Source organism: Cetorhinus maximus, chromosome 5, assembly GCF_964194155.1.
Source record: "Cetorhinus maximus chromosome 5, sCetMax3.hap1.1, whole genome shotgun sequence".
NCBI lineage: Eukaryota > Metazoa > Chordata > Chondrichthyes > Lamniformes > Cetorhinidae > Cetorhinus > Cetorhinus maximus.
The window spans coordinates 70,124,753-70,150,087 of NC_135883.1; the positions used below are offsets into that span (position 1 = coordinate 70,124,753).

Consider the following 25,335-nt stretch of genomic DNA (forward strand, 5'->3'; position numbering starts at 1 on the left):
GCATTTACCCACAATTATTTTCTTATCCCAAACCCTATCCCTTGATATCCTTACCACATCAAAACTCTGTGGTTATCACTCTTGAAAGATCTGACTGATCCCAGCATCCACAGCCTTCTTGAATCATAGAATAGTTACAGCATTAATGTAGCTATTCACCCTGTTGTGTCCATACCAGCTCTCTGTAAGAACAACTCAGTTAGTCTCACTTCCCCGTCTTTTCCCCATGACCCTGCAATTTTTTTTTCTCTTCAGGTGCTTATCCAATTCCCTTTTGAATGCCACTATTGAATCTGCCTCCACCACGCTCTTCGGCAGTGCATTCCAAACCTTAACCAGTCACAGCATAAAAATGTTTTTTCTCATGCCACTGTTTGTTCTTTTGTCATGGTGCTCTGGTACTTGAACCTTTTGCCAAAGGTTATAGTTCTCAATATCTATTCTGTCCAGATCCTTCATGATTTTGAGCACCTCTATCAAATCTCCTTTTGACCTTCTCTAAGGAGAACAACTCAAGCTTCTCCGATCTGTCCATGTAGCTGAAATCCCTCATCCTTGGAACTATTGTCGTAAATCCCTTCTGCACTCTCTCTAAAGCTTTTACATCCTTCCTAACATGCGGTTCCCAGATTTGGACACATAACTCCAGTTAAGGCAGAACCGGTGTTTTATACAGGGTTTATCATAACTGCCTTGCTTTTGTAATCCTGTGCTTCTATTCATAAAACTCAGGTTCCTATATGCCTTTTTAATCACTTTCTCAACCTGCCTTGCCACTTGCAACAATTGGAGCACATAAACCCTAGGTGTCTCTGTTTCTGCACCCCCTTTAGAATTGCTCCCTTTACTTTATATTGCCCCTTTGCCTTTTGTACCAAAATGTATAACTTCACACTTCTCTGCATCAAATTTCATCTGCATGTGCCATGAAAAGCAGTGGTCCCAGTACCAACCCTCATGAACCACATCGTATACCTTCCTCCAGCCCAAAGAACAGCTGTTTACCATAACTGTTTCCTGTCACACAGCCTTCATATCTGTGCTGCCACTATCCTTTTTATCTTATGAGCTTCAGTTCTGCTGGCAAGCCTGTTATGTGGAATTTTATTAAACATCTTTTGGAAGCCCATGGACACCACATTAATTGCTTTACCCTCTCAGTTACCACTTCAAAAAAATCAATCAAATTAAAAACACAATTTGTCTTTAACAAATCCATGCTGTCTTTCCTTAATTAATCCACATTTGTCCAAATGACTCCTAATTTTGTCCGGGGATATCGTTTTTAAATGCTTTCCCACTACCAAATTTAAACTGACTGCCTTATAATTACTACTAATTATCCTTGCACTAATTTTTGTACAATAGTGTAACATTTATAATTCTCCAGTTTTCTGGCATCACCCACTATATTGAAGGAGGATTGGAAGATTGTGGCAAGTACCTCCTCAATTTCCACCTTTGCTTTCCTTAAATGCATTCCCTCTGGTCCTGGTGAGATATTAACTGGGCGAGGGTTGGGGGGAGGTGCGGAGGAGGTGTTGGACAACCATTTAACTCCCAACGGCCATTTAAGTCCCAGTGTTCAATGGCTGCAGGGCAGCTGTCAGGATCGTGGGCAGACTCGCCACTGACCTTTTTAGCTGGTGGGAGGAAGCAGGGACCACGGCACCCCATAAATTCCAGCCCTAATCTTATCCTTATTTGATGTCCACCACGCCCTGTCCAGCAAGATCATTGGATAATGATTAGGGCGAAAAGCCCTGGCTGCTCAATTCTTCAGTCAACCCAGAAATGAGTTCAAAAATCCTCTAACTATTTTCCTTTTTGTTTTTTACAGGATCTCCACAGCGTGTCAATGGAAAGGTCAATGCAAAGATTTTTGTAGGAACCAGCCCAGTACCTGTAAAGGTTGAGAATATTGACCTACATTCATATGTAGTGGTAAATGATGGTCGCTCGTATACTGCTATAAGCAGAATCCCAACAGCGCTAGGCTGGTCTCTCTTGCCACTGTCTTCTGTTGGAAGTATTATTGGTTGGATGTTTGCTCTGGAGCAACCTGGCTATGAAAATGGGTTTAGTATTGTTGGTAAGTGGTCTCATCACCCTAAAATACTGGGTTATGTTCATGTGAAATGGATTGATACCAAGTTTAATTGCTACACCATTGACAGCCATGCTTTCAGCTGCTTAGGCTGTAAGCTCTGTAATTCCACCGCGCGCCCCCCCCAAACCTTTCTACCTCTCTACTTCTCACGTTATGGTGGTGCAGGTGTGTTTGAGGTCTTCCTTGCCCTATGGAAGTCACAGATTGGGAAGAAGGTTTGGCAGCAGTGAGAAAGAGGAAATGTTGTTAGTGGTGGTCAAATCAGTTCTGGTAGTGTTTGACAAGATGAGTTGCATAACAGACGCACTCTGTATAAGGCCGGGAATGCTCCACAGGTAGCAATGAGGGACCACGAAGGGCCTGGTGCAGGAAAGAGTATTTCAGGCAGAAATGAGGCAACTGTTTAACATACAATGGCGGAACGTCAGAGGAGAGGATTTGAATTTTGATCAATTGCTGCTGAGCAAACCAGGGATAGTTATTTTCTCGGAATTGATAAGGGTAGGCAGGTTTGATGTATTGCCAGGAGATGTGAATGATGAGGGAGATTGTGTAATCTTGGTGATCTAAATGTTGGTGATGGTGAGGTTTAAGTCAGTAACAAGTTGAGGGAACGGTTTAAAAACCTTATTGTAAAATTAAAAAAAAAACATGTTTTGCTAGGTTTATGGATCAATTTGATCGAAAGTTCTGTGTTAGCCTATGTCATAGCTTTTCCCAGAAAAGCTACTAAATTCTGGTGCAGACAGAGAACTGCTTGATCTTTTTCTTAACAATCATGAAACCAGGAGTACTGGAATAGTGCCAGAACTGTCGTCCCACTTGAGGAAAGCAGCTCCTCTGAGAAGAAGAGTTGGATAGCCAGATGGAACAATTTATTTGCAAACTGTTGCCGAGAGATTAATTTTCTACCCTCATACTAGCTCCTTTAAACTTGAGGCACCAACAGGAAGTGAAGGACTGAAGAAAATTTAACAACCACTGTCCAAATGTTCTGTTCCCTAGAGCTGACGTTTTCAGCATTTTCTTCCTTGGACCAAATTTTAAACTGTCCATATGAAATATTTAGATCTGTTTAGCTTCAGAGTAATAATAAGATTCCCATTGTACGTCTTCCACTGTATTCTCTGTTGGAGCAAAGTGAACAGTTCTGTAATATTGCTCATATCCTTCTGAACATAGAAAGGTTGTCAATATAGGAACAGGAGGAGGCCATACATCTCTTCAACTGGGCCCTGCGATTCAATGAGATCCTGACTTATCAAGTACCCTATCTCCATTTACTCGCCTTGGCTTGATAACCTTGTCTAGCAAAAATTGATCAATCTCGGATTGATCTGTTCACCCATCTTGGTTTCGTAACTCTTAATGCCCTTACCTAATCATCAATTTCATGCTTTGAAATTTTCAGTTGACCCCAGCCTCAGCAGCTTTTTTGGAAGGATGGATGGGGTTGGGGGGGAGGGCGGGGGAGAAGGGAAGAGAGTTCTAGATTTCCACCATCTTTTTGAAAGGTCCTTTGTGCCATTGCTTCTGAGAGACCTAACTCAAATGTTAATATTATGCCCCTTGTTCTGGACTCCCCACCAGAGGAAATATCTGTCTACCCTATCATACTCTGTCGTAATCTTAAATGCCTTAAATTGAATTGTGTGCTGTGAACTAAACTTGATTCCTGTATTTTGCATCTCTTATAAAGAATTACATAAAATTTACAGCAAAGAAACAGGCCCTTTGGGCCAGCTGGTCCATACTGGTATTTATGCTCCACACCAGCCTTCCCCATCAGTATTAATCTAAACCCACCATCATAATCTTCTGTACCATTCTTTCTCACCTGTTTATTTAGCTTCTCCTTAAATGCATTTAATGCTATTGACTCAACCATTCCATGTGGTACCGAGTTCCACATTCTAACCACTCTCTGGAGTAAAGACATTTCTCCTGAATTTCCTAATTGGATTTATTAATGACCATCTTATATTGATGTCCCATAGTTTTGAACTACCCACAAGTGGAAACATCATCTCTATGTCTACCCTACATCTCTTGGTACGACCAGTTGCCTGGGTGCCTTCTCAAATACACTCCACCTTCAGAATGGCAAAGATGGTAGTTAGGGTAATTGACCTTTTCCAAAACCTGGTAATTAAGACTATTATATTATTACATTCAGGTCTTTAGGCCACATGCATAATTTGGCATGGGGAAGCATGAAGATTGTTGCAGCCATCCATTCTAACACTTGGCGGAGTGTTCTAACCTTTGACATATTTGTTAAACGCTATTTAATAATTCTATCTTTTTCTATTGCATGCTACTTAGAAAACTATTTTGATAATTTTGTGAATTATTTCATTCTCATGAGAATGCACTGTGTTGCATTCTCATTGACACTGAGCTGAGAGCAGTCTGAAAAGGGTCTGTCAGATTACAGGAAATGCCCCTTTATTACATTAGAGACTCCAAGTATTCAGAGTTTGGTCTTGTGATTAAATTTGTGAAATCCTTGTGGAAATCCTGTTGGCAGGGCTGAAATATAACGTTTGCAAAAATTATAGGTCATGAAAAGTTACTATAACCATTTGGGAACTTTTAACATCTGTCTTCATCCATATGGTTACCACATTAATTGAGTCCAGACCTTGCTAGGGAACTTGCAGAATAATGGTGTTCTGTCATGATAAGTCTGTAATGCACGTGTTATGTTTCTGCACCCATCACCCCTGTGCTAAACATTGGTTCCCAGTCCTGCACCGCCTCACATTTAAAATTCTAATTCTTGTGTTCAAATTGCTTTATGACTTCACTCCTCCCATCTCTGTAACCATCAGCCCTACACGCCGCTCCCCACCCCCTTTTCTCGTAACCTCCTCCAGCCCTACAACCCACTGATAGCTCTGCACTCCTCCAATTCAGGCATTTTGTGAATCTCTGATTTCCTTTGCCCCACCATTGACTGCCTGTCTTCATTTATCTCGGCCCTAAGCTCTGGAATTCCCTCTCTAAATCTCTCTGCCTTTCTTTCTCTCTTTTAGGACCTCCTCTTAAAACCTACCTCTTTGACCAAACCTTTGGCCACCTGTCCTAATACTTCCTTATGTGGATTGATGTCAAACCTTTGACTAACTGCATTCCTGTGAAGTGCCTTGGGTCATTTTGCTATCTTAAAGGTGTTGTATACAGTAAATGAAAACTTACCTGTGTTGTCTCATGTTGTGAAACTGTGTTTATGTGTGTTTATTTGTGTGTGTGTATGGAGATTGGTTGTGACTGGATGGTCTTGGTGTTTTTTTTCCGCTAGGTGGTGAATTCAGTCGTCGAGCGGAGGTGACCTTTACACCTGGTAATGAGAAACTTACCATCATTCAGCACTTTAGTGGAATTGATGAGCATAACCACCTCACCATCACAACCTCCCTGGAAGGACAAGTTCCTGAAATTCCACAGGAGTCAACCGTGCATATAGAGCCATACAATGAGTTGTATCACTACTCGAGCTCCGGTGAGCGTGCAGGAGAACATTCTTAATCATTTTTAGTTTGGAACAATGTTGATAACTTGACAATAACTGGTTCAATGTTTAAGACCCACTGGAAGTCAGCCAACAGGTGGAAGGGAAAAGAAAACTCAATGCAGTGGGTGCAAGCCATTTATCAACTTTAGTTCTGCAAAAAAGTCTCCTGGTGGCTGAGGATACTGGGGGACACTGTCCTCTGTGCCTCTGATGAGACCCACTCTTGCTGCAGGGTACAATGATAGTTGACCTCTTGGTGTGGAAGGGTGGAATTCCTTAGAGTTTCTTTTTCTCTTCTGAGTCCAAAAAACCCAAAGTCTTGGATGGATTTTGGCATTTCCTGGCCCAGCAGTATGTTAATATTGCCCAGAGCATCACGTGTAACTTTTGTATTAGAAATGGGCTAATTTAACTATTGGGTTGATTTTACATAAAATCCTGAGGAAACTCAAAAGAGTTTCCCAAGTGAAGTTGTGAACAGTCTCTTAGCCTAATACTCCTGTGACAATCTACAATTTTCTCTCTACCAGTTCTGTTTCGGCTGGAGGCTGCTGGAGAAATGGTAGAGAAGGTTTTCCTTTAACTTCTGCGGAGTTGGGGAGTGCAGGAGCGCTTCTCCAAGCATCCCTGTGGCCCCTGGCTCAGTCCCTCCTGCAAACTACCCTGAGGCCCTAATTCAGATCCCTCATTTTGGGAGAACTGGAAGGGTCAACAGATGTCAACAACTTGCTCCCATTATTATAACAAGGCCTGATACCAATTTCAGATAACTCAGGATTCTGGTGCATGTGATGTTGCCAAATTCCAGGAATTAAATATTAATTTCCAAGGCAACTGCTGTGAGCAAAATGTGGCTGATAAATCAAAGTGGTGGTTTATTTTTTTAAAAAATCATGATTTTAAAAAAACATTTCTTTGGACGTTCCTTGGTTATAAAAATGTTGTCGACAAGACAAAAAGTCTACGAGTTAAACATTGTCTAAATGAGTAAGGTCTTGTTTGATTTCCATTGGGCGTGGGAAAATGGTGAGCTGCAAGCATGGGCATCATAATAGCAGCTTTACTTACATGGCTATCAGCTTGGAAAGGAGGAAACTCGCAGGGCCCTGGGGAAAATGCAGGAAGTGGGACTCTTTCAGCCCTTTCAGAGAGTCGGCACAGTCAACAGGCTAGTTTCCTTCAATGCTGTATGAAGACTAACAAACATTGATTACTTTTTAAACAATGGTCATAGTTCAGAAAATATATGTTCCTGCAACATTCCTGGTTTCCTTTATAATGTCTTTGAATGTTATGTTCTTTCATCATAGCTCTCCGAAGTGCTTTCTGACACCGCCCCTGAATAGCCTAGCTCTAATTTTACGGTTATGTTTCTTTTGCTCTGAACTCCTCCCACCATAAGAAAGAGTTACTGTCTATCTACTCTCTCAACTTCTTTAATCATCTTAAATGCAATCTCCTGGTGACTGAGGATACTGTGGGGCAGTGTCCCCTGTGCCTCTGATGAGACCCACTCTTGCTGCAGGGCACAATGATAGTTGACCTCTTGGTGTGGAGGGATGAAATTCCTTAGTTTCTTTTCCTCTTCCAAGTCCAAAAAAAGCAAAGTCTTGGATGGATTTTGGCATTTCCTGACCCAGCAGTATGTTAATATTGCCCAGAGCACCACGTGTAACTTTTGTATTAGAAATGGGCTAATTTAACTGTTGGGTTGATTTTATATAAAATCCCAAGTGACATTGTGAACAGCCTCTTAGCGTAAACTAATACTCCAGTGACATTAACATTGGGTTTGTTTTCTTGTTGGCTCAGCTATGGTAGGTCACTGGGTAGCAGAGCCACGCAGTCTACTCTCACTCTCTAGCTGATCTTGGTTGAAGTGATAGATGGGGTACTTTTTTTTTAAAGAAAAACAATTCAGGAGATGTGGACATTGCTAACAAGGCCAGTATTTATTGTGCATTCCTAATCATCCTTGAGAAGGTGGTGGTGAGCCCCTTCTTGAACTGCTGCAATCTGTATAGTGTAGGTGCACCCACAGTGCTGTTAGGGAGTTCTGGGATTTTGACCCGGTGGCACTGGAGGAACAGCGATATATTTCCAAGTCAGGATGGTGAATGACTTGGAGGTGAACTTGCAGGAGGTGGTGTTCCCATATGCCTGCTGACCTTGTCCTTCTAGGTGGTGTCAAAGGGGCCCTGACAATTGTTGTAGTGTGTCTGTGTAGATGTGGCACACAGGTGATGGTGGGAGTGAATGTTTAAGGTGGTGGGTGGCGTGTCAGTCAAGCGGGCTGCTTTGCCCTGGATGGTGTCAAGTTTTTTGAATGTAATTAGATAGCATTCTGTTATGTCTAAATCATGGAGTGAGAAGGGGAAAAAGTTATCCAGGATTTTGGTCCTGATAATGTTGGATGAGGAAAAAAGAAACAATCTGTTCATTAGAGACCTCTCCATGTGTAAACTTATACATAGCTGCTTCACTTCTCTCTTCATGCAGCTATTGCCTGTGTCAGCCATGGCTCAGAGGGTTAGTAATCTTTCTTCTGAGTTCAAGCCTCACTCCAGAGAATTGAGCACAAAATCCAGGCTGACGCACCCAGTGCAGTACTAGGGGAATGGTGCACAGTCGATGATGCGGCCTTTCAAATGAGATGTTTAGCTGAGGGCCTATGTGCCCCCTCAGGAGGATATAAAGATTAGAAGAATAGCAGGGGAGTTTTTTCTTGCATTCTGGCAAATATTTATGCTTCAAACAAAATGAATTGTTTGGGTCATTTATCCCATTGTTTGTGGGAACTTGCTGTGTGCAAATTGATGCGCATTTCCTACTTTTAAAAAAAGTAGCACTTCATTGGCTGTAAAACACTTTGGATCATCCTGAAGTTGTGAAAGGCATGATACAAATTCAAATTCTTTTTTGTATTTACTTAATAATGTAGTTAATTCTTGAACACTGAGAATCACTGGCTTTATCTTTTCTTCCTTCAGCGATCATGTCTTCTTCAAACATACAGTACACGGTAGAATTTCCCGGTGGAACCTCACGGAGCTACTCCTTCCAGTTGAAACAGACGATCAGCTTTCAGGGCTGTATCCATGACGATGATGCTCAATTGGTACCCGCCACTCAGCAGCTATCCGTGGATCGCACGTTTGTTCTGTATGATAAAAATGAACAGATATTGCGATATGCAATGAGCAACAAGATTGGACCAGTTCAAGGTATTTGTCTGTAATCTTTACCCAAATGGAGTACATTTTGGAAAGAAGCTACATAAGAGGGATGCATGATGACCAAGGGCTATTAGCCAGTTATTGGGTTTATGGTGGAACATTTGCCTTTGAGGGGTTGAGTGAAGCGGGATTATTTTATGTGCTTGTAACAGTGGAGTTGAGTCGTTTCACTTAATAAGTGCTTTATAAATGTCTTGTGATCTTGATTGTCGTCTCTATTAGAGTCATCAACAGAAGCGGTTGCCATGCTGGTGCATAGAATTTACAGCATAAAAACTGGTTCAGCTCAACTTATAATGGCTCCCTCCTCTTGACCGATTAAATATTAAGCAATTAGCTAAACTTGAGGTGGATAAGTCACCAGGCTTTGTTGGCATGCACCCTAGGCTGTTGAAATAAGTCTGGTAGTCCTGACTTCCCCATTCCTGAAGGCAATGATTCGCTTGGGTGTAGTTCCTTAGGCACCAGTTACTCTCTTCAAGGCTGAGTCCAGGCCATGAGTGTTTAACTATTGAGTCATGGATGGCATCAGACCCAATTTTGCCCAATATTACCAGTAGAACCACTGATGAGGTGGTGATAGAGGTGAGGATTTAAATGACAGAGAGATAACACCTGAAGAGAGAGTTGACAGTATTGGCTATGCCCAGAAGCTGCTCCATACAGTTTCTACATTACATGAAATGATATGGAAAACATGTACTTATCTAGCTTCTCCTTTCATTCTTCCTTTTGAGAGTCCCTCTATTTGAGGGATTTTCTCATTATCCTCGCGCCCTCATCACTTGAAGAGGGGGTTGCTGTTCCCAGATCTTTGCCAGTGCAGATTTGAAACCTGCTACTATTGAGGTGTATGAACATCTTGGGTTATGCTTCTGTAAGGTTAACTTGCTGTCCTCCACTTGGCCATTTCCCATCAGAGCAATAGCAACTTGCATTTATACAGCATCTTTAATATTGTTAAATGTCTCATGGCATGTTATAGGAGTGCAATCAGATAAAATTTGACACTGAGCTATAGAAGGAGATATCAGGACAGACCACAACAAACTTGGTCAAAGACATAAGTTTTAAAGATAGTCTTGAAGGAGGGGAGAGAGGCGGAGAGATGTAGGGAGAGAATTTTGGAGCATAGACCCTAGGCAGCCAATGGCATGGCTGCCAGTGGTGGGCCAAAGGAAATTGGGAATGCACAGAATTGGAGGAACACAGAGTTCTCAGTGGATTGTAGGGTTGGAGGAGATCACAGAGATCAGGAGTGTTGTAGACCATAGAGAGATTCGAAAACAAGATGAGTATTGTAAAATTGAGTCATTGTCAGACCGGGAACCAATCTAGGTCACCAAATGCTGGGGTTATGGGTGAATGGGTAAGTACAAGTTGGGATACGGGCAATAGAGTTTTGGGTGAGCTGAAGTTTATGGCGGATGCACGGGGTAGGTGAGGGGAGGGGGAGGCTGGTGAGGGGAGTGTTGGAATAGTTGAGTATAGGGGTGACAAAGGCAGGGGTGAGTGTTTCAGCAGCATAGCTCTGATCAATAACTTTAATTGTGTGGAGGATTAATACACTGCACCATCCCCAAAATGATGTGTGTGGCCCAAGGAAGGCGATCCTGGAGTCTATGTGGAACCCATACCTTTAATCATTGCCTGCTTTTGAATGCACCCATCTAGAATAAGTATCTTTGAATATGTTCCAGCTTCATGTAAAATTGAAATATTTTCTCCTAAACACTCAACTGGCAAGGATATTTCCATGGCTCCATGTAATCTTGGCAAAATCTTAAATCCCCAAACATCAAAAGGGAAATTGGTAAAAGTGAATGTATAAATCTGGTTAGAGAGCATTTTCTCAGGATGCTTACATCAGGCAACATGGATTTCTAGCAAGTACTCTGTTGTTGGCAAGATGTTGTATTCTGGCAATGGCTTTTCAGCCCTGAAAAACAGGTCATAATTTGACCTGTGGTTACAAGATTGGTTAACATTGTAACTCTTAAAACCTATTGTATTTCTGCTCCTATTTCCTGCGTTTCTGTTTATCCCCTCTGTTTCTGGAGGATTACCTGCTCGGATTATCTCTTCCTGGAATACTGTGCACAGTTCTGGTATCCCTTTGTAAAAAGGATATAGAGGGACTGAAGAAAGTGAAAAATGATTTACAATGATGGTATCAGAACTGAGAGGTTATAACTATCAGGAAAGGCTGAACAAACTGGGGCTATTTCATTGTAGCAAATAGAAGGCTGAGGAGTGTCCAGTCAGAGGCTTTAAGATTACTAAAGGGTTTGAGTAGACATAGAAAAGATGTTTCCACTTGTGAGAGTGACTAAAACTAACGGAGGGCGGAATTCCCCCCAAATGAGACTAAGTGCAGTGACGGGTGGTTTTGGCAGCGTTCCCCCCCCACCCCATGTCCGTAATGGTGGCAATTCGCACCCGATTCTGCGCTTGGAACCTCATTAATTATGCAGAGTCGTTTTGCTTCAAATCAGCTGGCGGGTTGGAAGCTGATTCATCCACCCGTCGTCAGCTGGTGCGTTCGAAGGTCCGGGCGTCATATTTAAACACCAATCCAACACACAATCTCAGTCTTTCCAGCCCACCGGAGATGTCTGCAACCTGTAAGAGAAAGGCCGAGAGCCTCGGGACAAAGTCTGCACCGCACATCACCCAGCAGGCCCTCCAGGCCTTGGTCAGAGGGGTGCAGGAACAACGGCAAGTGCTCTATCCCAGGGATGGCTGCAGGAAGCATAGCAGCCTCACCTCTCAGGCCTGGGACACCATAGCGGAGCAGGTCAATGTGACTGACACCTGTGTCCAAAGTGCCATCCAGTGCAGGAAGAGGATGAATGATCCTAATGCTCCGCTAGGATAAGTCATCCTTCAACTCCCTCCAATATCAAACTCTCATCATGGCATCATGCACTCAAACGGCTACTCTCTTCAGGGGTCTCATGCAACCATTAGCAGGGGACACATATCAACACTCATTCTCTCACCGAGACTTTCACATCACCACAATCCCATTTGTCATGTTGCTCACACTCCATCCCCTGGCCCTTCTGGGGAGGGCTCACCACACACGTGGGACATGCATCTCACCAACTTCTGCTCCATCCCTTCTCATCACACACCTTCCTTTCTTCTTCATACAGGCCAAGCTGGCGCACAACAGGGGCTCAAGATCGCAGACCCGAGGAGGGATGTCCGACATCCTCGCCCTCGGGGAATTTGAGGAGGCTCCAGCTGAGTTGGCTGGGGATGACAGGGATCGCTCCTGTGGGGAAGGGGAGATTGGCCTCTCCCACCAACCCAGTACGGATCACAGCTCCATCACCTCATCAAATCGTGATAATCACAGTGAGTCACTGTGCAGTCTTATCTAGCTGATGCTCATTAGCTGAAACTATTTTCTAGGCACCAGCAATTAGAGGCCCCCAGTCAGTCCAGCACCACCAGTGCGAGCCCCCAAACTTCATTCAGAGGATGCTCTGGAAGAACCGTCACGGCGCCCACACGCATCCTGTACCAGCTCAGAGGCACACGTCGGTGGGGCACAGCTGTAGATTAGGCTCTGGTTCACTTTCTGGGGAACACCTCACTGACACATCCGCACAGCAGTCAGAGGCAGGGACAGCCCAGGCCTCTGGCACTCGGAGAGCTGCTGGAGACTAGCCACCCACTCAGCCTGAGTTAGATGATGAGCCTTTGGAAGTGGCCGCCAAATCTATGCTGGAGATGCAACAACAGGCGGCGGAACATCAGGCAGAGATTCGGCAGTCACTCAGACTAGAGCGAACGATGGAGGAGTCGGTTTGTGTTCTGTCTGATGTCGTAGCTCCGACATGCGAACGCTTCAAGATCATCTGGTGACCACCTTGGTCCAGCAGGTCTTGCTGGTCTTGCACTTGGCCCTGCACTCCATGGCCACTCACCCTGGTAGGTGACATGGGGACAAGGCACCTTGACCCCCTCCAGGTGCACCATCTCCTGCAGGAGCCAGGGCGGGCCCCTGGGACACCCACAGGGAAGATGAACGTCAGCCGGACACAGAGGAGAGGCCTCCTCTCAGGACACTCCAAGGGTCTGCTACTGCTCATAGCCCCCTCTGCCTGTGACCTCATCCACTCCAGCTTCTCAGGCCGCCGAGGGCGTTTCTGCCCCTGTGCAGGTGACCCTTATCAGGTCGGGGCCCTCCAGGCCATGGACCACCAGAAGACATCCGCTAAGATCATCACAGACATCAGGACATAGCAGTCAGCGGGCTGCCTCCACCTCTGATGTGTATGTTGGGGCTGCACCCAGGCGTAGTGCTGGAGTTAAGAAAGTTAAGAAAAATTGATGTCACTATTGGATCATGGGTGTGCTAGACATGTAAATAAATTGCACTTTTGTTAATACATTTGATGGTTATGTGAATGTTCCTGTCAACTGAAGGCCTTGTGATTTTGTACTTTGGAGTTCTCTTATTTCGAGGTTTAGCCTTCCTCCCACTCAGCGATGGTGTCCCACTGAGATTCACATTCCTGAGATGTGTTTAAATACTTATTGGAAGTGTGTGATGTAAGCGTTTCTAACCCTTCTTCCTCAAAGAACACCATTGAGCGAGGGCAGGTCATCAGCATTGATAACCTAGCAGCATTTGTGTCTCCTCAGTGGTAGAGGCAGAAGAAAAGACATGCATGGGAAGAGGAGATCCCTAGGCATGTCCACATATCAATCGCAGAAGTGTTTGCATCATTAGATAACAGCGAAGGCTTCAAGTCTCTTCTCACATTGCTCGTGTCCCTAAGTGGGCTCTCAGTTTCCAGAGTGAGCTCACTCTCAGGGTCCCACGGACCAAAGCAAAGGTTATGGCCTGGCGATTCATGAGGCAAGTGTGAATGCGGGACTCGTTCTCGCTGCAAGTGGGTGGACATCTCCTGAGTTGAAAGAAAATGGCATTGAGGGCTAGGAGAGATGTGGCCATATTCCCTCACTTGACTTTACTCTTCCTGGAACCTGTCAGTGAATAACATATCACAGGCACATCTCCCACATCTTCCTTCCTCCATGATCATGCTCATACTGACCCTCAGCAGCCTTCTGAGATTCCTGGGCCCCCAGATTTTCATCCTCTGATGAGCTGTCATCTTCCTCCAGGTCATCTTCTGGCAGGAGGTCACATCTTTGCATAGCAAGATTGTGGAGGGTGCAACACACTGCGATGATACGGGAAACCCTGTTGGGGGTGTATTGGAGTGAGCCACCTGGGCGGTCGAAGCATCTGAAAAGCATCTTCATAAGCCCTGTGGTCTGCTTTATAAGGGAGCATGTGGAGCTGTGAGCAGCATTGTAACTCTCCTCGGAACGACTCTGAGGGCAACGGACTGGTGTCACCAGCCAATGTTTCAGTGGGTACCCCTTATCCTAAGCAGCCATCCCTGCAGACATAATGGGCCCTCGTAAATGTCAGGCACTGGGAGTGACTCAGGATGTAGGAGTCATGGCAACTCCCAGGGTAGCATGTACAAATGCGCAGTATGTGCTTCCGGTGATCACACATCAGTTACACATTGATGGAATGGTAGCCCTTGCGGTTTATAAGCATTAGGGCCTGCCACCATGGAGCCCGTATAGCCACATGGGTGCAGTCTATTGCACTCTGCACTCTTGGGAAGCCTAAGGCGGTAGTGAAGCCGGGGAATCTTGTCCTGTGTTCATCCAGAGCAAACCTGACGTAATGATGGGCTTTCCTGTAAAGGGCATCTGTGACCTCCTTTATGCGTCGCTGTGTTGCGAACTAAGAGATACTGCACAAGTCGCCTGTTGATCCTTGGAAAGAAATTGAGTGCAGCGGTCACCTTCAAAGCAACTGGCGGGGGATACCCTCCAACTCCACGTGGTGTCAGGTCTTCATGAAGAACGTGGCATATGTGATATACCAGAGCTTGGGACAAGTGCAGATGTGCACGGCATTGCCTCTCGCTCATTGTAAATAAGAGACTCTTGAACAATGAAGCCCAGATCTGGCAAGTTACCCCCATTGTCTGGGTTTCTTCTCCTGATCCTCCTGTTCGTGCTGTGGCTTTGCTTGACCATGTCCCTCCTGCTGGAGCTGTGCGTGGAGTCACCTCTGCCTCCTTCACATCCTCCATTGCATTAGGACCCTTACAAAGGTAGCATTGAGCCCTGGATCCATATCTGCTTTTGCCTTCTCTCTGAAAGGAAACATTGAAGACATTAATGATTCAAGAGGCAAGAAAGCGAAGCTCAGAGGGTGACGCATTTGGAGACTGTAAGGGTCCATAGCTTTTCCTACGTGCACGGTGGCTGATGTCACCTTGTCCCTGAGACACCAGCGCACACATCCAGGTGACCAAGATGGCATCGCAGATATGTAACATCTTGAGCCCTGCATGGGATGCTAATGTTTCAGTGAGATGAGTGACCCAACCTAGCTTTGTGCTCCAATCTCTGATGTGGCATTTTAATGATCAATCAGTTGCTCATGGTCAATGAGTGGATGCCCTTTGGCCCATTCGGAGTGCCACATCTGGTGAACACATGACAGGCCTTCATTGATGGAATGCCATATATGATACTGCTGTGCCTCCTTCACTATTCCCAAATTCTACATTCCTGTAAATTACTTTTGAGATGCAGTGGCCACTGAGTTCTGAGTAGCCCTTTAACAATGCTAACGAAGTCATTGGCTATAATGGCTTTCAACGTAAGGAGGTCTTCCTCCTTTCTTTCTAAGCAGACTCCTGCTCACTCCTGCGGCAACAAGAGGTTAGAGGGTGACCCCAGAAAGGCCCCCCTTGTGTTCGCCCTTCTCCCTGACTGCTATTTCACAGCCCTCCCCTCACGTTGACCCCCTTCGTGCTTGTCAGCCCAACTCCTTGCCTCACAGCCCACTGCCGGTTGATGTGGCACAGCACAGTGGTGTTCCCCGGGACAATGAAAGCAAAGAGAAGGAGCAGTCCAACCCTCCAGCCCCAGCAGAGTGGCGTTCATCACAGCAAGACCGGTGCAGCACCAAGGCAGGTATGTTCCACTCACCACGAAGTTACCAGTGAACTGAGATCCGACTTGTGCACTCCACCCCTTTTCATACGGGTTTGACGCTGACTTAATTTCCCACTGGCATGACGGAAGATTGGAAGGCGTGGCAAGATTCCCGTGAGCAGCTATTTTAATGAGCATTCATGACATGCTAATGAATGCAAATGGCCTTCGCGCCACTAGTCAGTGATATAATCAACCCACCACGAAAACACCTTCGGGAGAATTGCCGAAAATACCTTCGGGAGAATTGCCACCTGGTTTTACGACGGCGGGTTTCCAATTTTTTTTGCTTCCTGCTGGATACTCCGCTCCCGCCTGCCACGAAACCCGCCGCGGGCAGGGTGGGAGAATTCTGCCCATAGTCTATATATCCAATAAGGAATTCAGGAGAAACCTCTTGCAGAGAGTGATTGAAATGAGTAACTCATTACAACGAGAGTGGTTGAGGCAAATCATATAGATATACTAGGGGGGATGGTGGTTAAGTACATGAAGGAGAAGAAAGTAGAAGAATATGTTGCCAGGGTGAGATGAAGTAAGGTGGGAGGATATTCATGTAGTGCATCAACACTGGCTTGGACTCATGCAGAGCTCTTTGTGTTATCAAATCAATGCAATTATATGTACTACAGCCAGAATGTACATGCTGTTGGCATTAATCTTTATTCTCCCATTCAATGTCACAGCGTACTGGATAACAATGTGGTCTCTGTATATTTGTTTGTAGGCCTCCAAAAACCAAATATCAATTGGATCAGTTTGGAAGTTTGTTGTAGATATTTTGATAACTGAAGCTTGAAAATGGAACATTCTGCAGCCAACCTCTCTCTGACCCCAAACTAACACACCAATTAGTCCTGGAACTCGTGATCAGTTTGCATTCCTAGTAACATGCCAGTGAATGGCTTGCACTCTGTAAGCTTACTCTTGTTCATACTAAAGGCTGCGTTAATGCTTGATATTGCTGTCTCATTGAGCATTTGTCTTGCTTTAAAGAAGTCCTTTGGCCCAACCACAACAGTTTCTAGTCTGAATGCATTTCAAGCACCAAGTTGCAGTCGGATTCTGTTTGTTGCAAAGGAGAAGGTGCAGAGGATTCCAAAGCTACTATTTTATGGAAGGCTTTTCATATCAGAGCACAAACTTTATTGTTTTAGGTTATAACTAGTTACAGTTCAATTTCAGATCTCCATTTGATAAAGTTTGTTAGTCCTGGTTGCCTTTTGGCAACCTCAGCTGGAATTAATGTGTAGACGTGGGAGTGAGGGCTTCCTCCAGCCAACTTGTGATGTTCTGAAGAAAGGTGCTTTAAAGCTTGGCACCACTTTTGTTTAATAAGAAAGACTTATGTTTACATAGCACCTCCCACGAACTCAGGGCATCCCAAAGCATTCTATAGTTTTGAAATATTTGAAGTACAGTCACCGTTGTTATTCGGGGAAATAATGCAGACAATTTGCACATGACAAGGTCTAAAAGTACACTACAAAAGTTCTTCATTAGTTGAATTGTTTCTCGGACCTTGTTTTGAGCAGACTGGCTGCCAAATTTCCTATTTTACCACAGCGACTATACTTCAGAGATACTTCATTGACTGTAAAGCATTTTGGGACACCCTGAGGTTGTGAAAGGTGCCATTCAATGCAAGTTCATTTAATCTTATTTGTGGTGTGCCAACTGCTCTGGAAGTTTGGTCAGAAGTTGTTTCTGCTGCATGTGCACCTTAAAACAATTCCCCTGAGATTTTTTGAGCTTGGTGAGCCTCATTTGCATATATCAAAGTAATAGCCAATACTATAAAAGCTGTGAGTTTCCTGGTGTGTGTTTGTTTAAAATGGGCATCAGCATTGTGATTCACCTTAAGGGTTTATGGTCATCATGTAAATTTATTGTACTCCCCCCGTTGATCTAATCCTCACTCTACTTTTTTGAGAATAATGGAAAACCCAAAACTATTTCAAAAATGTTCTTTTTTTCCATACATTAACCCACTGGGCTTCCAGTTATAGCTTTAATTATTCAGTTGTGGAAGGTAATACAAGGAATAAATATTCAAAATGTTATAAACGCCTATTGTTAGAATTGTTAACTCTGTTTGTTGGGGTGGTTCCATCTCAATGGATATTTATGCTGTACTGCTTCTGGTTTAACAGAGTTTATAGAGTTTCTATATTGGTAATGAAGAGTTTGTAACATGGCCCTCCCAGCAATGTGAAGGAGGCAAAGCCGGTGTGTCAACTCGATCTGAATCACAATGTTGAGGGTTCCACAAACCAGGCTGACCCTCCCAGTGCAGTGCTTGAGGGAGTGCTGCACTCCGGAGGCGCTGCTGCATTTTGAATGAATTGTTAAACCAGGGCTCTGTTCGGACTCTTGGATAAACAAAACAGATCCCTTGGCACTATTTCGAAGAAGAGCAAGGGGGTTCTCCATGGTGAGCTGGCCAATATTTATCCTGCAACCAATATCACCCGAACATATTATCTGGCCATTATCATGTTGCTGTTTGCGGGAGCTTGCTGTGTGCAAATTAGCTGCCACGTTTTTTACAACAGCATCTACACTTCAAAAGTACTTAGTTGGCTGTAAAATGCTTTGAGATGTCCTGAACTTGTGAAAGGCAAAATATAAATGCATCTTTCTCTTTTATGAGATAAAAAGTCTGAATGTGGAACAAAATTTGCATTTAAAGCTAAAATTTTAATGACTCCATTTTATATTTCCATTTGATCGACTCATGCAAAAAGCTGTCTTTCTTCTGTTCCAATAACTGCTGTGGCTGTGGGCTTTGCTTTGGCGTAAAACAAGCTCACTTTACATCCACTGAACGGCCTTTTCTTATTCCACAGCATGTTTCCTATCAAGTATGTAAACTTTGTAAGAGGCATTTGTTGGTTTTGAGTCATTAAGGGGCCCAGTGTGGGATTTCCTGCAAAGTTGCCCTGAGGGAAGATGGCTTTTCTGGTCATAGTAATTGAGGAAAAGGAAGCTTTTTCTTATATTAAAAAAAAAGGCGCAAAACATTGTTGAGAAACATTAGATCAGAATTTTGGTTGCCCTAAATTGCCATTTTGCCAATAAATTACAGGGGATGAAACTAAATGTCGGTAAGCAGCCCAGTTATTTATGGAAAACCCGCAAATATTTCTTTAGCTGTTGTTCATTCACATCATGGTGGGGAGGAGAACTGTTTGGCTGTGTTTCAATAAATTGAAAAGCTGAAGAAGGTAGGTTGCTCTCTGAAAGTGAAGTGCTGAAATGGCTTTGCATTGCTGTTGTTAACTTTTGCCTGTCTCCATTCACCCTGAGCCTGAACATCAAGCCTGAAGTTTCTGGGTTTGAATAAGCTTTTAACAACTGGAATTACTAATCCATGTTGCTGAAAGTTTCTGTTGGGTCTGCTATCAATATCTGAGCTTCCTGCACACCTGTACGCAGTGGAAGTATTAATGGAGCAGGCAGCGTGGGGCAGGATTGATCATTTTTCCCAAGCTGAGTTCTCAGCTTGGATTCATGCCAAATGTGGTTGTCGAAATTGGGAGTCCAGTGCCCTCTTGGACTGTCCACTAGGCGGCATGAATTACCACCTGGTCTAAGGTGCTGTTTGTGTGCACAGATCACTAAACAAAATCAGTAACCAGAGAATCTATAGAAATGGATTATTTTGCTGCTGTTGATCTTGAAATAATCTGCAGCTGTAACAATAAGAATACAGAGCAGGAATGCTATGGTAAACTGTATATAACACTGCTTAGGCCTCAGCTTGGAGCATTGTGGCCAATTCTGGGCACCACAATTTAGGGACAATGTCAAGGCCTTATAGAAAGTGCAGAGGAGATTGACTAGAATAGTATCAGGGTGGAGAGACTGGACAAGCTGAGCTTGTTCTCTTTGGAACAGAGAATGCAGGGGGAGATTTGAAAGTTATTCAAAATTATCAATGGTTTTGATAGAGTAAATAAGGAGACACTTTTTAGTGGCAAGTGAGATAATGAACAGAGGAAGCAGATTTAAAATAATTGGCAAAAGAATCAGAGGGGGGTATGAGGGAATTATTTTTATGCAGGGAGTTATCATCTTCAATGCATTGCATGAAAGGGTGATGGAAGCAAATTTAGTGGTAACTTCCAAAATGTAAATGGATAAATACTTCAAAAGGAAAAAATTGTAGGAAAATGGGGCTACCTGGATAGATCTTTCAAAGAGGTGGGACTGTCACGATGGGCCAAGTGGCCTCCTTCTGTGCCCCTTGATCCTATGAAATGGCAGGTTTCTGCCCTTTCTGCAGAATTGGAGCAGTTTAAAGTTAACCTTATGTAATGTGGATAAATATTTCAATGCAAAACCAGAACTGATTTTGTGAACAGAGGCATGGTAGCCTGCAATCTTTATTGACAATAGATACATCAAGAATTTTGAGTGTTGCCTAACAAGCAACAATGTGGTTCAGTTCTGCTGAAGCTGTGTCTATGGAGCTGATCACTTACTTCAGATTTTATACTGATAAGTAAAACAATCTGTATAAAATCTGAAGTGCTTCATTTGAGTGCAAGAATGTTGATAGAGATTGAATTGGAGAAACCAACAAATTATTTCTGAGTATCATCTATTGCTTTTTGGAAGTAAGCCAACAAGATATCTAAAATGTATTTTCTCTCAGTTCTTTATTATTGCCCTGTGTTTCAGCTTGACATAGTTCATAGCACTTTCCTGAAATTGGAAGCTTAAAGGTTCAAGCTACATTCAGGACTTGAGCTTGTAATCTCGCTTCATAATTCAGTACACTATCAAGGGAGTGCTGCATTGTCAGAGATACTGACCCAGGAAACTACAGACCAGTGAGTTTGATGTCCATTGTGGGTAAAGTTATGGAAACTTTTATTAAAGGTCAGATCATGGATCATTTGACAATCTTTTATAATTTTATTTCTATCTGATGTGGGCTATTGAAGAGGTGGTCTTCTCAACCTAACTGGTATTCTTTGAGAGGAATTTGATAGGGATAAGGCAGTAGATACAGCGTACTTGGATTTTGGTAAGGCCTTTGATACAGTTCCTCTGGAGAGGCTGATATTGAAAATAAAAGAGAACTGGAATAAATGGAAACGTTTTGGCATGGGCATATGATTGGTTGGCTCATAGAATCCAAGGGGTGGGAACAGAGATTGTCATCAGACTGGCAGATTAATTCTCTACTTATGATACCCAGAGGCTTATGTTGCCTTTTAATTATTGGTAGACAAACTGGAATTTGTCTACAATTAGAATTTAAACACTCATTCACCCAGATTTTTCAGTAACTGAATTGACCACATGTCTGATTTGTAAGGTTCCAAAGGTGCTGATGCATTTTTAGGCTTTTACCTCAGATATATTTCTTTAGCATCAAAGAATATACTTGGATGTGGTCTAATATCTGATATTTATTTAATTGTAGTGAGGCTTAGGGCCGTACACAAACCTGGTAAGTGAACTACTGGATACACCTTGCACCATTATATTGTTTCCTTGACTTCAGAAAGCAAGAGAACAGACAGTCAGTTCATTGTTCAGGCTGCTAACCATGAACCAGGTTTATTAAACAAGTCGATAAGGAAAAGAGAGATTAGAATAAAATACATTTAAAATGGATCACAAGAAGCTCCCACAAACAGTGATGAGAAAATGGTCTGTTTTAGTGATGTTGGCTGGAAGATAAATATTCATCAGGGCACCGGCGAGATCTCCTTTGCTCTCCTTCCAAAAGTACCATAGAATCTTTTACATCCATCAGTGCCTCGGAAATACTCAGATATAATATAATTCAGATATAGTATAATTCGAAAGGCAACACCACTGACAGCGCAGCAATCCCTTATCCCTGCCTAGATTTTATGTTCAATTCCCTAGAGTAGAGTTTGAACCCATGACCTTTTAACTCAAGGTGAGAGTTCTACCACAATTTGATGTGAGGTGGTCTTCTGCAAGAGGTCTTGCAGTGCCGGACTTCAGTGCGCTGGTGAATTGGTTCAAGTTCTTGATCCCAAGTCATCATGCCACATTTGCATTCATGTGCCCCCAAAACTGTTTTTCATTGAAGTGCAATATAATTGCAGTCAGTCTCTGCTCTTTTTTCCTTTGGTTCTAAATTTGGAAATCCAACACTCGTTTGGTCAGCTACTTTGCAGGGAGACTCTAAATTTGTATTCTGGAGTCAGGAATTACAGGATGATTTGCATTCTAGCACCTGGTGTTTCTATTAAAATGTTAGATTGAATGAAGAGATCTCTGCGCTCCCCCAATTTTCACTTCTTGAGCATGTCGATTTTAATCACTCCACTGTTGGTGATCGTATCTTCAGCTGCTTAGGCCCAGAGGTCTGGAATTCCTTCCCTACATTCCTCTGCCTCCCTCTATTACTTTTAACACACTTGTGAAAATCCACCTTTTTGACCAAGCTTTTGTTCATTTGCCTTCATATCTCTTTACTTGGCTTAGTGTCAAATTGTGTTTGATAATGTTCCTGTGAAATGCCTTGGGATGTTTTACTACATTAAGGGTGCTATAAAAGTACAGATTGTTGTTGATTGGAAAAACACAGTTGAATGATGGGTTATTCTACATACATTGTCACGAAAGTAATAGATGTAACAATCTGTTGGAAAGACTGTTTAACCTGTGCAAGTTGTTCAGCTTAAGTGAAATAAGCAGCACAATGACGCATGTTATTCTTTTTCTGCAGAACCGGTAAAAGATCAAGGAACAGTGTTGTTTGTGGGACGCTAATTTAAAACAAAATTTTCATTCTCTTGTTTTCTAGATGACTCGAGTTTGGTGAACCAGAACCCATGCTACACCGGAACACACGGATGTGACACTAATGCCGCATGTCGCCCAGAGCAGGGGAATCGGTTCACTTGTGAATGTTCCGCTGGCTTTTATGGCGATGGACAGACTTGCTATGGTAGGAAAGCAACTAGTAAAATAGGCAGCAACTTGCATTCAAATTACGCCTTTGGCTGTTCTCTGCACCAGAGTTAATGTCATGTTGGGGGCCATACCAAATGCTGTTGGTCATTTTGCATTGGATTTACAGCACAGAAAGTCCGTTTGTGCCAGTGTTTATGCTGTACATGAGTCTCCTGCCCTACTTCATCTCACCCTATTACCATATCCTCATATTCCTTTCTCCCTAATGTACGCATGTCCTTCATGCACAGGAGCTGTAAACCTTAAAATGCCTCTGCCAGGTGAGCCCCCATGCCATAAGAGAGATTTATGAGCAGGTACAGTTCCACAGGAGCTGTAAACCTTAAAATGCCTTCGCCAGGAACTTCAATGAACAGTTTGAGAACCTGCAATATATGCAACAATGGATAAGGAGTGTTACAGCTCCAGTAGACCACAAGGTCTTCAGCTCCCTCCTCTATACTTATTTAGCCATAGAGTGGTAAGAATGTGGAACTTGTTACCACAAGGAGTAGTTGAAGTGAATGGAGTAGATACATTTAAAGGAAAGCTAGATAAATGCATAAGGGAGAAAGGAGTCGAGAATACAGCAGTGGGCTTGTTTGGACCATAAACACTGCCATGGATCAGTTATGTAGAATGGCCTGTTTCTGTGTTGTACTTACAATATAATGCATTGGTAGAGCCCCAACACTCTGTAGCTCACTTGTTTTGTGTTGAGATCTAACCTCTCATAGAGGAGCCAGCAGACACTGGCTAGCTCCAGGACTGAAATGTAAAGGACAGGAAAGTGAAAGACTAAAGAGCAGAATTTTAACCTGGAGGAGTTCTGGAATCTGAAGCAGGAGTGAGATTCTGATTATCTCATTATTTATAAATGTCTACAAGCTCAGACCAGAATAGCTGCAGATATCATTGTCAAGATGATATGGAGACTGGAGTTTGGAGTTGTGGCAGAAGCAGCTGATCAAAGGGTATATTATTCAATGTAATACCGTCTTGGATGTGTTTTATTCAGTTTTAAAGTATGAATTGAATGGGAATGTTAAATGCAAGGTAGCCAAAAGTGAGGTGTCTCCTGAACAGCATGATTCTATCTTGGTTGCCACTTACAGAACTAAATCTGACGGAGCGCGGGAGTGGATTAGATGAGGATCAATACCTGGTGTGGAGTAGCCTAGAGAAATCCTTAAATGGAGAGGTTGAAATTACAGTTTGTTTCCACATTTGTCATGTGGTTGACTAAGAAATGTTTCGATGATTTCAGATGTACTTTTATTGTTGTGTCCAGTTTTCAGATTTGAATTCCAGCATTTTGAAAGCACAATTGTAATCTGTACCCTCTTTTTTTTTTAAAAATGCAAGCCAATGCCAAATATCATTGTTTGTAAGGCATGGGCCATTTAGGGATTGAAATGTGTTAGTGAGGCCATGGGTTTTGTGAAGGTAAACTCATCAGAAGGGAGATGTGAAATAAATACTTTGCTGGCTTTGTTTCTCTATTTTACTAGCCAATGGATGTCTGCTCTGTTGAATGAATTGACGCTCACTCTATGTAACAAACTATGGCTTTATGACATCCTTACTATAGAAAGAGTCTCCAGGCAATTCTGGTCTCTTGCCCATTCCCAGCTTTAATCACAACATCAGTGACCGTGCTTTCAGCTGCCTAGGCCATAAGCTTTGGAATTTCTTCCCTAAGCCTCTCCACCTCTCTCTTCTTTTAAGATGCTCCTTAAAATCTATGTCAATGATATGTCCGTCCCACTGTCTTATATGGCCCAGTATCAAATTTTATATAAAATGAATCCTAAGTGCCTTGGAACATCTTACTTATATTAAAAAAAAAAGGTGCTGTAAAAATGCAAGTTGTTGCTGTAGGAGAGTTCACAAATCAAGATTTTAAGCTTTAAGTAAGGAAAGAAATAAATTAACTACAGTAAATGGGCCTGAACTATCAGTGCGTGAAAATGTCTATTTTTTAAAATTATTGTTCAATTAAAAAGGAACTGTGCTCCTTGGTTCACACTGGATAAAGTTCCTTATGCTGTTGTTACTCTACAGATGTTGATGAATGCCGAGACAATCCATCCATTTGTGGAAATTATGCTGTCTGTAACAATCAGCCAGGAACTTTCCGATGTGAATGCTTTGCAGGTTATCAATTTGCAGAGGATGGCCGAACCTGTGTGGGTAAGTTCTACTTGTTTAGTACAATGTCTTCCTTCTATTTACAGCATTTCGATTTCTTTAGGAAAAGCTTTTGGATTTAAAAAGAAAATTATACAGTAGGAATGATAAATCTGTTCAATTTTAATTGTAGATGAGGCATTAGAAATCTAGAATTGTATAGCATACAAGGTGGCCATTTGACCCATCATGTCTGTGCTGGCTCTTTGAAAGGTCTATTCAATTAATCCCACTCCTTTGTTCATTTGTCACAGCCCTGCAATTTTTTTTGTCTTTTCAAA

The 25,335-nt window shown here is 43.0% G+C and overlaps 1 protein-coding gene across 1 annotated transcript in view; it reads left to right on the forward strand.

Annotated features, from left to right (window-relative positions):
* nid1a (nidogen 1a) overlaps window positions 1-25,335 on the forward strand; it is a 111,064-nt gene that overhangs the window by 26,362 nt on the left and 59,367 nt on the right. Inside the window, exons 6-10 of the mRNA XM_078541982.1 lie at window positions 1,841-2,092; window positions 5,415-5,615; window positions 8,618-8,851; window positions 22,716-22,859; window positions 24,929-25,057. Coding sequence (XP_078398108.1) covers window positions 1,841-2,092; window positions 5,415-5,615; window positions 8,618-8,851; window positions 22,716-22,859; window positions 24,929-25,057 — 960 coding nt within the window. The remainder of the gene's footprint in view (window positions 1-1,840; window positions 2,093-5,414; window positions 5,616-8,617; window positions 8,852-22,715; window positions 22,860-24,928; window positions 25,058-25,335) is intronic.